The sequence below is a fragment of the Schistocerca cancellata genome, chromosome 3, assembly GCF_023864275.1.
Source record: "Schistocerca cancellata isolate TAMUIC-IGC-003103 chromosome 3, iqSchCanc2.1, whole genome shotgun sequence".
NCBI lineage: Eukaryota > Metazoa > Arthropoda > Insecta > Orthoptera > Acrididae > Schistocerca > Schistocerca cancellata.
Genome location: NC_064628.1, coordinates 939,512,254 through 939,529,326, shown reverse-complemented (window position 1 = coordinate 939,529,326; position 17,073 = coordinate 939,512,254). Strand labels below are relative to the sequence as shown.

At 41.5% G+C, this 17,073-nt stretch overlaps 1 protein-coding gene across 1 annotated transcript in view; it reads right to left on the bottom strand.

Moving 5' to 3' along the window:
• Positions 1-17,073, bottom strand: part of LOC126176008 (pre-mRNA-splicing factor ATP-dependent RNA helicase PRP16) — a 201,049-nt gene that overhangs the window by 18,557 nt on the left and 165,419 nt on the right. The window contains exons 18-19 of the mRNA XM_049923127.1: positions 6,978-7,138; positions 6,736-6,890 (exon numbers count right to left, since the gene is read on the bottom strand). Coding sequence (XP_049779084.1) covers positions 6,736-6,890; positions 6,978-7,138 — 316 coding nt within the window. The remainder of the gene's footprint in view (positions 1-6,735; positions 6,891-6,977; positions 7,139-17,073) is intronic.

Sequence of the window (17,073 nt, the reverse complement as noted above, 5' to 3'; positions counted from 1 at the left end):
ACACACACACACACACACACACACACACACACACACACATATATAAAGGTTCAGGGAATCTGCCAACTTTTGCAGCCAGTCACACCATCTTCCGGCAGAAGAGTTGAAGGGGAAGGGAGAGGATAAAGAAGAAGGGACTGGTGAGGTTTAGGAAATGGTAAATGCTATAACTGTGTATGTAATAATTGGCTACACAATACAGTACCAAGGCGCCAGCTACGCTCTGACTAATCTATCAATGGCATCTGTGCAAGCTGGCCACCAGAGCCTACCTGCGTTTGGCCACATGTCTTGTGCATATGGTACAATATCTGCCTACCGGAGCCCTCGCCTTTATGAGCTCAGCGCAGCAGGCACTTGCTCTCATATTGTGTTCATACTAATGCTTCTATCAGTACCTAGATTGTTTCTATGTTTATGTCTATGTTCTCAACTGCAGTTTCTTGTATATGAAAGAAGAATAAACTCTGGTTCATTGTGGTTGTGGTGTTGTTTGTGTCCTGCAAAGAATAAACTCTGGTTCATTGTGGTTGTGGTGTTGTTTGTGTCTTGCAGTACAATACAACTAGTGATGCATGTAGTGTCCACTACCAGTTGTTCAGTCTATTTGGTTGTTGCTTCGCTTCTTCTGGCCAAGGAGGCAGTTCTCCAATCTCTCCTAGAGCAGCAGAAGGCTCTTACAGTTGCTACCTCGAACTTGCTGGCCAGAGTGCCTATACAAGCTTCCACACCGTCAGTGTACCGCCGCCCTTTCTGCCTTACAACAATGTGGCTGAAGACTGTGAAGCTTATGACAAGCAGCTCTGGCAACACTTCCTCACTTTTGGTGTCACTGATGCAAACATCTGTAAGGCTTTATTCCTTTCTTGGATTTCTCTCCAGATCTACCAGCCATTTTGCCAGTTAGCCTGCATCACTTTCGTTCAACAACATGCATAGGTGGTTGTCGAATTATCACTATAAACACACACACGTCATTGCAGTGCACACTGGCATCTACTGTAGTCGTAAACAGCCACACCAGCACTACCGGGGATGGGTGGCCAAATTCCATGGCCTCAGTCACAAATGTCAGTTTGTTACTGATGCTCATCATGTTTCCTATGCTGATTCTATGGTCTGTGACACCATCATTCAGTCGGCTCCTGACTAGGAGGTGTGTCAACACGCAATACAGTACAAGAATCCATCTTTGGTTGAAGTGTTAAAAATTGCTCAATCTTCTGAGGTATCTCGTGCTGTTGGTGATGAGACTGAGGCTTACTGTGACATTACCACAGTGGCTCCTGTTCCTCGTCGTCGGGAATCAGCCAGTTTTCAGGGGGAGGATGATGTGGCAGCCACACAAACACGGCCCCTGCACTGCACTGGACAGCAATGTGCTAAACAACAACCACAGCAATGGCAGCACTCTGTACCCCATTTTGCCCACACTGTTTCGTGAAACAAGACAGGACTGCATGCCCTAAGCAATGGGCAACTTACAACAGTCAGAAAAAAGACATATAGCGTCTGTGCATCATTCCCAGCCCCCTCCAGTAGACTTTGACATTATGAAGGAACTGACCAACAGAGCTTGTTTGGTTACATATAGTAATACACAATACTCACAGTAGAGGACCTCACAATATCTGAAGTATAAGACTTTGTGATACAGAATACATTTTTCTCAAAATAAGAAGACCATGTAAGAACGTGGATGTTAAGTGTGCATTTCCATTGCTTACATAACATAAACTGTTTACTAAAGTGAGAGTGATGGACAAAGTCCTCAGACTGCGAGGAGATGTGTGTGCAGCCATGTATTTATTGGACACACAAACTCTGGTGGATTTGGCATATACAGCCTTGTCTCCAGTTATTTGACCTTTGGTGAGCTACAACAAGCAGCATATTCCAGTTTTGTGGCAATTTATGGCTCCCACTACGTATAGATCTGTGGTTCATTCCTTGACTTTTTTTGTAGTGGATGATGCTGACATTGCGAATTTGTTCTATCTGGATTCTCTTAATGCTTTTGGTTTTCCATTCTGGACATAGTCCACTTCATCTGTGACCAGGTCCTTTACCAGCTGTTACATTGTCTATTGTCTGAGTTCTAGTTCCTCTTCACGGATGGGTTAGTTTGTGCCACTAATTTAGTGGCCCATATTATCCACAAAGCTACATCAAGACTGCATTTTTTCTATACATGCTTTATTCTAGAGCCTCTGTGTGAGCAAGTGAAATCAGAATTGAATAGGCTGATGTCGTGGGATTCATACAGTTTATCACATTAAGTGAGTTGTCTACCTCCCTTGTGACTATTAAAATGCCAACTGGTTAGCTTTGTCTCTGTGGTGACTTTAAAGTTTCAATTAATGCTCAGTCTATCATTGACACCTTCCAATTTGCCCTGTCCAGATGAGGTATTGGTTAAACATGCAGGGGACCAGTTTTTCTCAAAAATGATTTACCTGAAGCGTTTCTACATGATCTGTTCAATGAGGATTGTAAATGGCTCCTTGTAATTAACACGACCTTTGGGGTGTAACCAATATCAGCACTTCCCGATCGGTATGGCTAGCGCTCTGTGGAATTTTCAGCATTTTTTTTTTTTTGGAACAGCTGGCGACACCTGTTTTGGGATGCATCAACTACCTCGATGACATTGTTGTGATGGGCACACCAAATAGAGAGCATTTACATAACTTCTGCACCTTGTTCACAGTCTTACATACTGCGGGGTTGAAATGCAACTGGGCCAAGTCATACTTTTTTTCATCCATTCTTTGTGTATTTGGGGTTTGAAGTTTCTCAGAATGGTAACAGGTCTTTACGTCATCATGTCACCAAAGTCACAGCTCAGACTCACCCTACAAATGTCAAAGAACTCCAAGCACATTCAGGTAAAATTGCTTATTATCCCTGATGTGACTGCATTGGTCCATCCTGCTTTGGGTCATCCCCTGCAAGCAATGCTTCACTGTGCCAATCAGTGGATATTGGTCTGTGAGTGTACATTCACACTTCTGAAATCTAAATTACATTCTGCTGCTTGTTTGGCTACTTTCCATCCTGGCCACTACATAGTTTTGGCTATGGACACCTCTCTGTATGGACTCAGGGCCATTCTCACACACTGATATGAGGATGGTTCCGAATGTTCGATAACGCAAGTACCATAAATGCTCAACACCACTCAGCAGCGCTACTCCTAAGTTGAAAAGCAAACACTTGCTATTGTCTACACCCTCAAAGTTTTTCATGTGTTCTTGTATAGAACTAAGTTCCACCTCATTACAGACCAAAATCCCTTGGTTTCGGTGTTTAATCCTTCTGCTTCATTGCCTGACAAAGCAGCATATTATCTCCAACACTGGGCTTTATTTCTGTCTCACTAAACCTTTGAAATACATTTTCAGCCTATTGTATGGCATGCCAATGCTGACCCACTGTCTCAGCTTCCATTGCGGCTAGATATTTTGATCAGGATGAACTCCTTTGTTTCACTTACAAGGGAACCTCCCCATCGCACCCTCCTCACATTTAGTTATAAGTTGGCACAGTGGATAGGCCTTGAAAAACTAAAAACAGATCAATCGAGAAAACAGGAAGAAGTTGTGAGGAACTATGAAAAAAATTAGTAAAACATACAAACTGAGTAGCCACGCGCAAGATAGGGAATATCAAGGATAACGTGAACTCAGGAGCGCCATAGTCCCGTGGTTAGCGTAATTGCGGAACGAGAGGTCCTTGGTTCAAGTCTTCCCCCGACTGAAAATTTTACTTTCTTTATTTTTGCAAAGTTATGATCTGTCCGTTCGTTCATTGACGTCTCTGTTCACTGTAATAAGTTTAGTGTCTGTGTTTTGCGACCGCACTGCAAAACCGTGCGATTAGTAGACGAAAGGATGTGCCTCTCCAATGGGAACCGAAAACATTTGATCGCAAGGTCATAGGTCAACCGATTCCTCCACAGGAAAACACGTCTGATATATTCTATACGACACTGGTGGCGGCATGTGTGTCACATGACAGGAATATGTTGTCGACCCACCTAACTTGTACACTTGGCGAACGGGTAAAAAGATTTTTCTACCTTGCCCGATTTAGGTTTTCTTGTGGATGTGATAATCACTCCCAAAAAAGTGATGAAAACATAAGAGTTTGTCACATAAACTGAAAATAAAAAATTAAACTTTTCACTCGAGGGAAGACTTGAACCTAGGACCTCTCATTCCGTAGCTACTCTCGCTAACCACGGCGTTCCTTGACTCCCATTGTCCTTGACGTTGCCTATCTTCGCATGGACTACTCAGTTTGTATATTTTACTAGTTTTTTTCATAGTTCCACACAACTTCTTCCTGTTTTCTCGATTGATCTGTGCTCAGTTTTTCAAGGCCTATCCACTGTGCCAACTTATAACTAAATCTGAGGGGGGTACGATGGGGAGGTTCCCTTGTTAGATGTTGAAAGTGCAATGTACAGTGGAAGGGTTTGCTATCAAGGGCTGTTGGATGACAGTGGCTGTCATTGTTGATTTGGTTTTGTGTCAAGTTGTTCACTTTATTCAGCATGGTTGGCTGGCCAGGCCTGTGGGTTTTTGGTACTTTGCGTAACTATTTTGCCTTAAATCACTGCCTTTGAGTATCTGATGGAGTACTCTTCATTATAGACGAGCTGTTACCTATGGTTGTGATCCCGGCTGCCCTACAGTGGGATGTACTTCAGCTCCCACATCAGAGACACTGGAGGTCTCGTGTACCAAGTTATAAGACCATTAGGCACCTGTTTTGGTCTGGCATCGATGATGACATCATTCATACATCTTGTCGCTGACTGCTCTCAGTGTGCTTCTCAACAGGTGACGTCATATGTGACACACTCGCTGTGGCCCGCTCTGCAGCATCCATGGGATTCGTTGTTGATGCTTTCTCTATGGTTCTATACATTATCCACAGTCCTTCAATGTCAGCCACAGCTATAATTCAGGCCCCCTCTGAAAGTTTTTCTATTGGAGTGCCTTATACACTTTTGACAGATAACGATCCACAGTTTGTGCCTCAGGCCTTCCACGATTTCTACGCCTGTCAAGACATTCGCCATATGACTGCTCCTCATTTTTACCCCCAATTTAACAGCAAAGCAGAACTCATAGAAAGGCAATGCCTTGACATGCTTCTCGACTTCCTACAAATGTAGGCCACAGGGGGATTGCAGTCCAGTGGAGACACTCCTTGGTCACCAGGCACATATCCTGAATCTGCTCATGCCCCCACCAATGACTGTTGATGCGGGCTTGTAACGGTTCGCTCCAGGCTCCCCAGTCTACACCTGGGAAGTCAACTGCCATCTCAAGTGGATCCTGGCAACGGACCACAAGCTGCTGAGGCTGCCGCATCTGTATGGTATGCACCGGTGTGCGGCTGCATGACGGTGTGAGTCCTCATGCAAAAGCGTGAGACGTGGATCTGCAGCTCTCACATCCACCTCCTCCCTCAGTGCATGTCCCTCCTATGGGGGTGGACTCGCACTCTTTGTGGATATCACTACCTCCTGCCTCTCCTCGCCTGTTGCTGAGTCTTCCCAAGATACTTCACTACCATCTGTAATTCTGTCACTGGTTGGGCCAGCGCCTTTGAGTTCTTGAACACCAGTGTCCCCAGGGCCTCCAGACTGGGCAAGCCTGAGCCTTCATTGTCGGCGCAGTTCCACCACATTGAGGAACCGGACAATGCGATACAATCAGCACCGGTGGCACTGATCCTCTCTTATGCTACTTTGCAGGGGAGCAGCCATTGTGCGTGTACATGGCTGTGCCACTTGCCCCCTCTACTCACTGGTTCCAACTCAGAATCTCCCTCCAGTGCTGCCATCACTTGCCGTGTCCATCACAGAGACCACCAATGTTTCAACAGTTAACCCAATGCCCACATGGACGAAATGGCCTTTCCCAAAGGGGGTTGGGGTGTTATGACACTGTATATAAGACTTTGATAAGAGCTGCAGCATTATGCCATCGGTGTGCTGCATTTTGAATATTTTGCCACCGGCATCTATGCATTCCAGCCACCAGGGCCTACCTGCAGTGTACCACATGAGTTGTGCACTCTGCACAGCTCTGCCGCACCATCACTCAGAGCCCTTGCCTTTATAAGCTCAGATCAGTGGCACTTGTTCTCATATTGTGTTCATACTTATTGACAGCAATTGCTTGTATCAGTCCTGGCATTGTTTGTACATATTCTCAACTGCTGTAGGCATGTATGTGGGAGAATAAACTTTGGTTCATTGTGGTCATGAGTTGTTTTTGTCTTACAATACGAGGGAGTTTGGGAAAGTTGCTCAGAATGTCGGGTCAGGGTAGGCTTACCAGCTGGGATGAGAAGGAAAAGATTTTCTTTCTCATCCCGTCCAGTGAGTCCCCCTGACTTGGAGTTCTGGGTGGCTTTTCCGAGCTCTCTGCATTTCCTAAAACCTGCTAGTCCTTTTCTTCATCCCTCGCTCTTCCCTCTCGGCCTTTCTGCAAGGAGGAGGAGCCACTGGCTAAGCTTGCAAATTTCCTTAATCTGTATATGTGTGTGTTCTACTGCTGCTGCTTGGTGAGTAGATTGTTTATCTATCCAGTTACAATGTATTTCAAAAACTGAAGATCCGTTATTTTCATTGATACATTAACATGTTAAGCTGTGTATACAGAAGACAAGAACAATTACATAACAGGTAAGATTATTTTTACTGAAATGACATACCTTTGCAGTCATAATAAGTTCATGGTAAACTACATAATCTGGTGTAAAACCCATTCCAAATAAAGCTGATGTTGGATGCAAATGGCAAGGCATTCCTGTACGACAATTTACATATTCACCAATGCCTTTAAGTCTTGCTGCCTGGTGGAAATATGCTGGAAATAAATTATTATAACATCTTATTTTCAAATAGAAAACGGAAATATCTAGCTTTAATGATTTTGTTCAACAGATTTAATTACCTGAGCAAATGCATTTCCTTATTATATCCCAGTCTGTTCCACATGAAACAACTTCAATTTTTTGTTGTTCTAATATATCTTTCAGTTGCTGACGAACTTCACGAACTTTACGCATGGCTTTAACGTGTATAAAGTGATCATTGCACCAAGCTGCTGAGTAACTATGAACAAATACAATCAATATTAGAATAACAGATCCAACATACAATTTCTCTTAAAAGTGATATGGCGGTTAACTTTGTATCAGAACAATGTAAAATGATTTAAAACAATCCCTTTGTACATCCACTGCAAATAATCTAAACAATAATTAAATATATTAACCAGAAATTACAATGTTATATGCAAGTATAAGATATGGATTTTTATCATGATATAAACTAACTAACAAAAACAATTTTCCTGGTTACACTTATTGGTATCAGGATATTACAGTTTTCATTGTCCTACCACTTCCACTAAATCACTGCACTTTATACTTTCAGTGCCAAGCCCACAGAATTTAAAAGTAATCAGAAACTTGACAAATCCTAAGAAACAATGGAATGCTGTGCTTAACTTTGAGTATTACCTTTTACTGTGTTTTTGGCAGTCTTAGGCACTTATACGAACATCTTGCAGTCTTTGTTACAATTTGTGTTCACAGATGCATCAAGAAGACTTTGTATCTGACTCATTAAACAGTATTAAGTAAAGAATACAGGGATATACTCCAGTTCCCTGGGTATCGTGAAGACAAATTAGACTAATTACTGCAAATATAGAAGCATTTAAGGAGCCACTCATCCTACGTGCCATATGTGAATGGAATAGGGAAAAACGCCAATACACTGTGTGTGTGTGTGTGTGTGTGTGTGTGTGTGTGTGTGTGTGTGTGTGTGTGTGCGCGTGTGTGTGTGCGCGTGTGTGTGTCTCACGAAATAAGCATCAAATGAAAAAATTACAAAGAACGAAACTTGTCTAGCTTGAAGGGGGAAATCAGATGGCGCTATGGGTGGCCCGCTAGATGGTGCTGCTGGTGCTGCCATAGGTCAAACGCATACCAACTGCGTTTTTTTAAAATAGGAACCCCCATTTTTAATTACATATTCCTGTAGTACCTAAAGAAATATGATTGTTTTAGTTGGACCACTTTTTTCGCTTTGTAATAGATGGCTCTGTAATAGTCACAAACTTATAAGTACGTGGTATCACGTAACATTCCACCAGTGAGGATGGTATATGCTTTGTGATACATTACCTGTGTTAAAATAGATGGTTTACCAATTGCGGAAAAGGTTGATATCGTGTTGATGTATGCCTATTGTGATCAAAATGCCCAACGGGCGTGTGCTATGTATGCTGCTCGGTATCCTGGACGATATCATCCAAGTGTTGGGACCATTCGCCGGATAGTTACGTTATTTAAGGAAACAGGAAGTGTTCAGCCACATGTGAAATGTCAACCATGACCTTCAGCAAATGACGATGCCCAAGTAGGTGTTTTAGCTGCTGTCGAGGCTAATCCGCACATCAGTAGCAGACAGATTGCAGGACAATCGGGAATCTCAAAACCATTGGTGTTGAGAATGCCACATCAACATTGACTGCACCCGTACCATATTTCTATGCACCAGGAATTGCACGGTGACGACTTTGAACATGGTGTACAGTTCTGCCACTGGGCACAAGAGAAATTACAGGACGATGACAGATTTTTTGCACGCGTTCTATTTAGCGACGAAGCGTCATTCACCAACAGCGGTAACGTAAAGTGGCATAATATGCACTACTGGGCAACAGAAAATCCATGATGGCTGTGAAAAGTGGAACATCAGCGACTTTGGTGGGTTAATGTATGGTGCGGCATTACGGGCGGAAGGACAATTGGCCCCCCATTTTATCGACGGCAATCTAAGTGGTGCAATGTATGCTGATTTCCTATGTAATGTTCTACCGACGTTACTACAAGATGTTTCACTGCATGACAGAATGGCAATGTACATCCAACATCATGGATGTCCGGCACATAGCTCGAGTGCATTTTAAGCAGTATTGAATAGCATATTTCATGACAGGTGGTTTGGTCGTCGAAGCACTGTACCATGGCTCGCACGTTCACCGGATCTGATGTCCCCGGATTTCTTTCAGTGGGGAAAGTTGAAGGATATTTGCTATCGTGATCCATTGACAACACCTGACAACATGCGTCAGTGCATTGTCAATGCATGTGCGAACATTACAGAAGGCGAACTACTCGGTGTAGAGAGGAATGTCATTACACATACTGCCAAATGCATTGAGGTTGACGGACATCATTCTGAGCATTTATTGCATTCATGTGGTATTTACAGGTAATCATGCTGTAACAGTATGCATTCTCAGAAACGGTAAGTTCACAAAGGTACATGTATCACTTTGGAACAACCGAAATAAAATGTTTAAAAGTACCTACGTTCTGTATTTTGATTTAAAAAATTTAAAATTGTGAGCCATATGTTTGTGACTATTACAGAGCCATCTATCACAAAGCGAAAAAAGTGGTCCAACTAAAACATTCATATTTCTTTACATACTACACGAATATGTAATAAAAACTGGGGGTTCCTATTTTTAAAAAACACGTTAATATCCGTTTGAGCTATGGCAGCGCCATCTAGCGGGCCAACCATAGCGCCATCTGGTTTCCCCCTTCAAGCTAGGCAAGTTTCATTCTTTGTAGTTTTTTCGTTTGACACTTATTTCGTGAGATATTTGGCCCGGTCACGATCAATGGACCACCCTGTATATATCGGTAGTTGTGATTAACATGTATAGACGAACTAATTATTACAATTTCAGAAAAATTGAATGACTGGTTCAAGACAAAGAACTTCACAAACTGAACAAGTCAGTAACAAGTTGGTCCACTTCTGGCCCTTATGGAAGCAGTTATTCAGCTTGGCACTGATTGATAGAGTTGTATGATCTCCTGGACGATCTCATGCCAAATTCCGTCCAATTGGCATGTTAGATTGTCAAAATCCCATGCTGGTTGGAGGGCCCTACCCATAATGCTCCAAATATTCTCAGTTGGGAAGATATCTGGCGACCTTGATGGCTGAGGTAGTGTTTGGCAAGCATGAAGAGAAGTAGTAGAAACTCTTTCCATGTATGGGTGGGAATTATCTTGCTGAAATGTAAGCCCATGATGGCTTGCCATGAAGGACAACAAAAACAAGGCGCAGAATATTATTACTGTACTACAGTGCTGTAAGGGGGGGCATGGATGACAACCAATGGGGTTCTGCTGTGAAAAGAAATGGCACCTCAGACCTTTACTCTTTGTTCTCACAGAATGTGGCTGTGACAGAAAGATTCATAGCACTGCCCAGACAAATATTTGGCCTGGAATCTCACTGACTGGAGCAAAATTATCTTCAGTGATGAATCCTGCTTCAGACTGAGCCCCAATGTCCAGCTGAGGTGTGTCTTGAGACAGCGGTGGGAAACCAACCTGACTGTCACCTGATACACATCCTGACAATCAGGAGTGATGGTGTGGGATCACATTTCATTTCGCAGGACCCCCTGATTATCGGCAACACCTTTACAGCAGGTCCTATTTTGCTGCTCTTCATGGCAAGCTGTCCTGGACTTCATTTCAGCGAGATTATTCCTATCTGCAAATTTTGAGGTTTCTACTGCTTATCTTTGTGCTTGCTGAACGCTACCTTTGCCAGCAAGGTTGCACCAACTGAGAACATTTGGAGTATTATGGGCAGAGTGCTCCAATCAGTTTGGGATTTTGAGAATCTAATCATCAACTGGCGCAATGTACCTCAGGAGAGGATACAACAACTCTATCAGTCAATGCCAAGCTGAATAACTTCTTGCATATGGGCCAGATGTGGACCAAGTCATTAGTGAGTTGTTCAATTCGTGAAGCTCTTTTTCTTGAATAAATCTTCCAATTTTTCTCACATAATAATTCCCCCCCTTTCAATACTGGTACACCACATCGACCAATTTCCAACCTTTTCAGATAATTTCTTAATGGTGCGTCATCTTGTTTGTCTCAGAGTGTATGTGGTACGATTGGGAGTATCTTGTGCCAGTCACTTAAAAGTGGTTTGCCAAGTACGTATGTACAAAACAGTGAATGATTTCGTAACTGCAGAGTACAAAATTCAGGGGTGTTTACTTGTGTTTTCACTAAACTGCATGAGACTGGTGCAATACCCAGCAGCCATGTCTCATACAAATGGGCTAATGAACAGTGTGAGAATCAAGTTGAGGACATTATTCTGTTGGTAGGAAATAGTCCTTCAGTAAGTACACACCAAATTTCTACATGTCTCAGTGTTTCACTTCAACAATATGGCTGTATTATGTATGCACAACTGCTACCCTTATCATTTACAATTGGCATTTGGACATTTGTCACTGGCTAATTGCAAATCACTGAATAATCTCACTAATGCTGATGAAAACAATTTTACTCATGTTGATATCAATAAAACTCATAATTCACTTTGATGTCCAATGAATACCCACGTGCCTTTGTGGAGACACATTTTCATGAATGTTTCCCTGTAAATGTGTGGTGTAGTATCATAAACAACCAGTTGATTAGGCCTGTCATTTCAATGTATCATCTTACAGGACCTCTTTATCTAGACTTCCTTGAAAGTGAGCTTCCACCATTACACAAACAGGTTCCTTTGGCTACAAGGATAGGTGTGTTCCTCCAGCACGAAGGGGACACAGAACATTCTCGTTATCAGATGACACTGCACCTAAACCAAACATTCCCCAGAAGGTACATTGGCAGAACAATGAAAAATGAAACACCACAGATGAACTGATCATTCAGATTATGAATAGTGTTCCCCCATAAGAGAAAGTGAAGACGATCTCGGAAGACTGAAAAGTGTTGTAAGCAGAATTTGAAGAGGGTGTATATGCGGACGAGGAAAACAAATTCCCAATTTCCTGGTTCAAAATACACTTTCTCCCAGATAAAAACACACTTTATCTGTGTTAAGTGACAGTATAATTTCCCTCGGAACTGTAAAACTTATCAATCCTTTGAAGGGTTAAGGTTTTATGAACCGGCTTGAACTTCCTGGCTCATTAGTACACGACCATGAGAGAGAGAAGGGAGGGAAGGCAAAATAATATATAAAAAATTGATGTGCTGCAACATGTATGCTGCATATTTTCATACTACAGTATTATAAATTCGAACTCCACGTTAGTTTTCGAAGTGTTGAAATCGAGATTGCGGTGTGCTTTTGTAAGTAAATCATAGATCATGTCACGTGATCTCGCCAGCCAATGAAAGCAGATATTCCGAGCATACAACTGGTGATGTAGTCAGTCAACACTGTTAAGTAGCACAAACACACAAGAAGGAAAAATTAATGGTTTAAATTAATATACGCGTGTAGCTACAAGAAGAGCTACACTTTCACATATAATACGGGTCTCCAAGATCAATTAGCCACCAGAAAAGCTAAGCTTTCATGTATAAACTGGTCTTTTTTTGTGTGTGTTATACTTTAAGAAACGTCACACAAATGTGCCAGTAAAATTTTTAAATAATGACATAAATGTCTGGTCTTCTGGCTCAAAATTCTTTTAAGTGGCTGGTCCTTAAAGTGTAAAGTTTTAAATGAGATTCAAACACTCTGTGATTTAAAAAATTCATCGCACATTCTCCTATGCAACATCATTCATCTTGCGTAAAAGGAAATATACATTGAAAGTGACACTTTTCAAACCACCATTCGCAATATTTTCCCGCGAGCTATTAGAAACAGGTTCATTTCAGCAGTTGCCATTGACCGCCAGAGAACAGTCATTACTGCCCATGTGCAGCTACGATGACGTAGGAAGCCTGTATATTTGTTTGCTCAAAGCATTATCAGATCTTATATTACGTCATAAAAGAAACAGTACTTCAGATGATACCACAAGAGCATGAGAACTTTGTAAACCATACTAAAATACATCATTCCACTTAAAGTATAAATTAGTATGTCAAGATTCACAATGAAGTAGGCCCCAACCTGATATTAAGCTTTTCAGTGTGGTTTTCGGGATTTAAATCTTCTTGGAGTACCAGTACTGCATTACCTCATGTTTGGGTCTTTATTATGGCATAATGCCATACATGCCAGAAGATGAAAATGTGAGCTTGAAATCCAGCAAACAATTGAAACTAGCCACTAGTCTGGAATGCACCACTTCGTTTCAAATAAATTGACTGCCTCGGTGGAAAGATTAATAACAGTCAAGTTTCTTTAGCAGACCGATGAAAATTACTTCATTGTTCTGCAAGGCGATTAATGCCTGACTGTTAAAAACCTAGAAATAAAATATAAACAAAAAACTGAAACTAATAATGTATTTTAGCCTTCCATAATTATGTGAATGAATTTTAATTCATTTGCTGGCTCCAGGTCACAGAAATCCATATTGTTTTCATTTGATGTGAGAGCTGTAAATGAAGACAAAACAGCACAATCGCTTAATGTAAACACTGGGTGCCAGAAAAAAATTTTCCGGGTTGCACCTGTCTGTCTGCTACTGCTGATACAGACAACAGTAGCCAGAAGTGGGAGAATGTACTGTTCATACGTGACTCAACTGTGCAGGCACATGAGCCCGCTGGCAACTGCTCTTATGAAAATAATGTAAACAACTGTGACGTCATACTCATCGCAAGCAGTTTGTTGTTATGAAGTGTTGCATAGTCTTTCACCCTAATGCCTTTAACACATTTTGCTGTGGGCAGACGCTTGTGTGTGCAGTGTGTTTTGTTGTAAATGACGCATTTCCTTTGCAACTTAAAGTTTTACTTAATTTTTTTCTCTCGTTTATGTTTTATTGCTGCTGTATAATTCTGCTGTAACGGGATAAAATAACATTCTTTGTTAGACTGACAGTTGTAAGCAGTCAAAATTACAAAATTTAATTGAAAACTAAAACACTGAAAAATTCTCGGAATTCTAAAAAATAGCCGTGTTTCTCCTGGATGAAAAAATTCCAAGGTTTTTCCCAGATTTCCCAGGGCGTGTACACACTGTTGAAAGTGTGCTGAAGTGAGAGGTGGAATTTATGAAAATCAGCTTCGAACTTCATCATTTGCCTTTGTTTAACATTTTCTGTGAGTGTTTGGGTTATACTCTTAACAGTTGTAGCTCTGTAACCAATAACAATGGGACAAATGTTATACGGAATGCTTTATTTGAATCAATTTGTACTACCACCTCTTAAAGTATTCACTATTTCTCCTGAAACAACCTGTATGTATTTTAGAAGGGAAACTACAACATACAGGGAGCTTTGACAAAGGGAAGGTCATTATGGTTCAGCACCTGAAAATGAGCACCTCAGAAACTGCAGAGCTAGTCAGTTGTTTATGTACTACTGTTGTGAGCATCTACAGAAACTAGATGAAGGGTGATGAACCATGAGTGGGCAATAAGGTGTTGGATGTCCACACCTCATCACAGAATAGGGAGTTTGGTGGCTTGTCCTATCTGTGAAGCAGGACAGACAGTGATCTGTGGCTGACAGTGTTGGTGCAGGCAAATGTGTTTGGAGTACACATTGTTGAATGTGAAACTCCACAGCAGATGACCACTGTATGATCCCATGTTGACTCAGTCACATTGTCAATTATGACTGCAGTGTGCACTACTGTTCAAGGAAATGACCTACTTAGGTATACACTGACGGAAAAAAAGTTGCAACTCGCAAAAAGTGTGTTACATCTGAAAGAAGATGTCTATTCACTATCCAAATTTCGCATCAGTCTCATGAGAGTGGCAGCAGTAGAACTACTATGAGGATGCATATCAGCTATTAAAAGCACTGTTATGAGGTGCCCATCAGCCATTAGTAGCACCACTAAGAGGATGCAAATCAGATTTCCTTTAAATAAATGCTGCAAAGATTAAGAGCATTAGTTATTTTTGAGATTGGATGTGGTGAGTTGATGTCGGTCAAGAAAGTCCTTAAGGTAACAACGATGCCATTATCAACACCTGACTGAGTTTGAATGAGGTCTTGTAATAGAGCTACAAGAAGCAGGCTATCCATTCTGTGATACTGCATAATGACTTGGCAGGAATGTAGCCATTGTACATGACTGTTTGCAGTGCTGGTCACGAGAATGTACAGTCGCTAGATGCCTGGAGGCAGCCAAGTACCACTGCCGAGCTGTGTTCAGTGTATGGCTCTGGCATATCATACTGCATCTGCAACAGTAATTTGAGCATCGGTTGGCACCACAATGACACAGTGAACCGTTGCAAATTGGTTACTTTCAAGGACAGCTCTGAGTCGGATGCCCTGTAACATGCAACCCTAAACCAATGCCATTTGTGACATCAGTGGTGTTTAGTGAGAGCTCACTGGAGAGCAGGGTGAAGGTCTGTTGTTTTTCCTGATGAAAGCTAGTTCTATCTCAGTGCCAGTGATGAATGTGTGTTGGTTAGGAGTCCAGTTGAGGACCTGCAATCAACCTTTCTCTGTGTTCCACACACTGGACCTACATGTGGAGTTATAATCTGGGGTGTTATTTCGTATGACAATTTGAGCACTCTTGTGTTTATTCCACACACCCTGACTGCAAATCTGTATGTCAATCTGGTGATTCAACTTGTTATGCTGCCATTCATGAACAGCACCCCAGGGAATGTTTTCCAATAGGATAATGCTCACCCACATACCACTGCTGTAACCCAGCACGCTCTCCAGAGTGTCGATATGTTGCCTTGTCCTGTTCAATCACCAGATTTGTTTCCAATCACACACATATGTGACATCATTGGATGACAACTCAAGCATTAATTGTGTATTGACCAATGAAGTGCAACAGCCGCCGAACTGCATCCCACAACTGACATCTGGCACCTTACAACACAATGCATGCACATTTGCATGCTTGCATTCAATGTTTGGAAGGTTACAACCTTATTAACGTACCAGTATTTCACATCTGCAATCTCCTGCTTACACTGAGCTGTGATCTTGCAATGTTAATTCTTACATTTATTAACTAGAAAAAGGTATTCCCAAAATTTCATTTCTCAACAGTAATTATTTTTTTATCTGATTTTTTTTGCATCAGTATATTCTTCCTCCAGTGTAGATGAACAAGCTCTTGCCAATATCAACAAGCTATAGTGACAACTACTGTCAATGCATTATCCTAATTATCCTGGCGGGAAAGAGCAAACCAAGTTTCCCGAGTTTTTCAATAAAAAAGAAAAATATTTAAAGGTGTGTCCCTCCCATTAAACATATATATATCAGCCATTAGTTGATTAAACTTTTTAAAATATAAATGATTTCTTGTTCTTTCTGTATCTTTCCTTCAACTAAAGGCAAAAGTTGAAATTTTTACATACGATGCTAAAATAACACTCAACCAACTCCACTGATAAAGACAGCCCAAGAAAAATTCTCATGAACATCAATACCATGATTATGCTGCTGGAACACAATAATTTTTTTAATCAGTGAAGCCATTAAAGAACAGAAAGCTTAAATAGAGAGATAGTGTGTGTGTGTGTGTGTGTGTGTGTGTGTGTGTGTGAGAAAGTGTAGTAACATGATGGGCGAAACAAGGAGGACACAAAAAGCAGACTAACACAGTCAAAGAGGGCATTCCTGGCCAAAACAAGTTCATTAGTATCAAACATTGGTCTTAATTTGAGGAAGAAATGTATGAGAACATCTGTTTGGAGCACAGCATTGTATTGTAGTGAAACACACACTGTGAGAAAAACAGAACAGAAGAGAATCAAAGCGTCTGAGAAGTGGTGCTACAGGAGGATGTTGAAAATTAAGTGAATTGGCAAGGAGAAAAATATGTGGAAAGCACTGTCTTGAAGAAGGGACAGGACAATTAAGGTATCAGTGGATAGCTTCCATGGTACTAGAGCAGCAGTCAGCAAGCCACGTGACACGAGCTGTATGCCTTTTCCTTATGGCCCACAGATATTTTATTAATAAGAGTCTTATCATTTACAATTACTTTAATTTTGCATCAAATCTGAATTCCAAGTATCAATGATGACAACTGCTGTCCGTGCACCACCAGTGCCGGTTGATAAAGCGA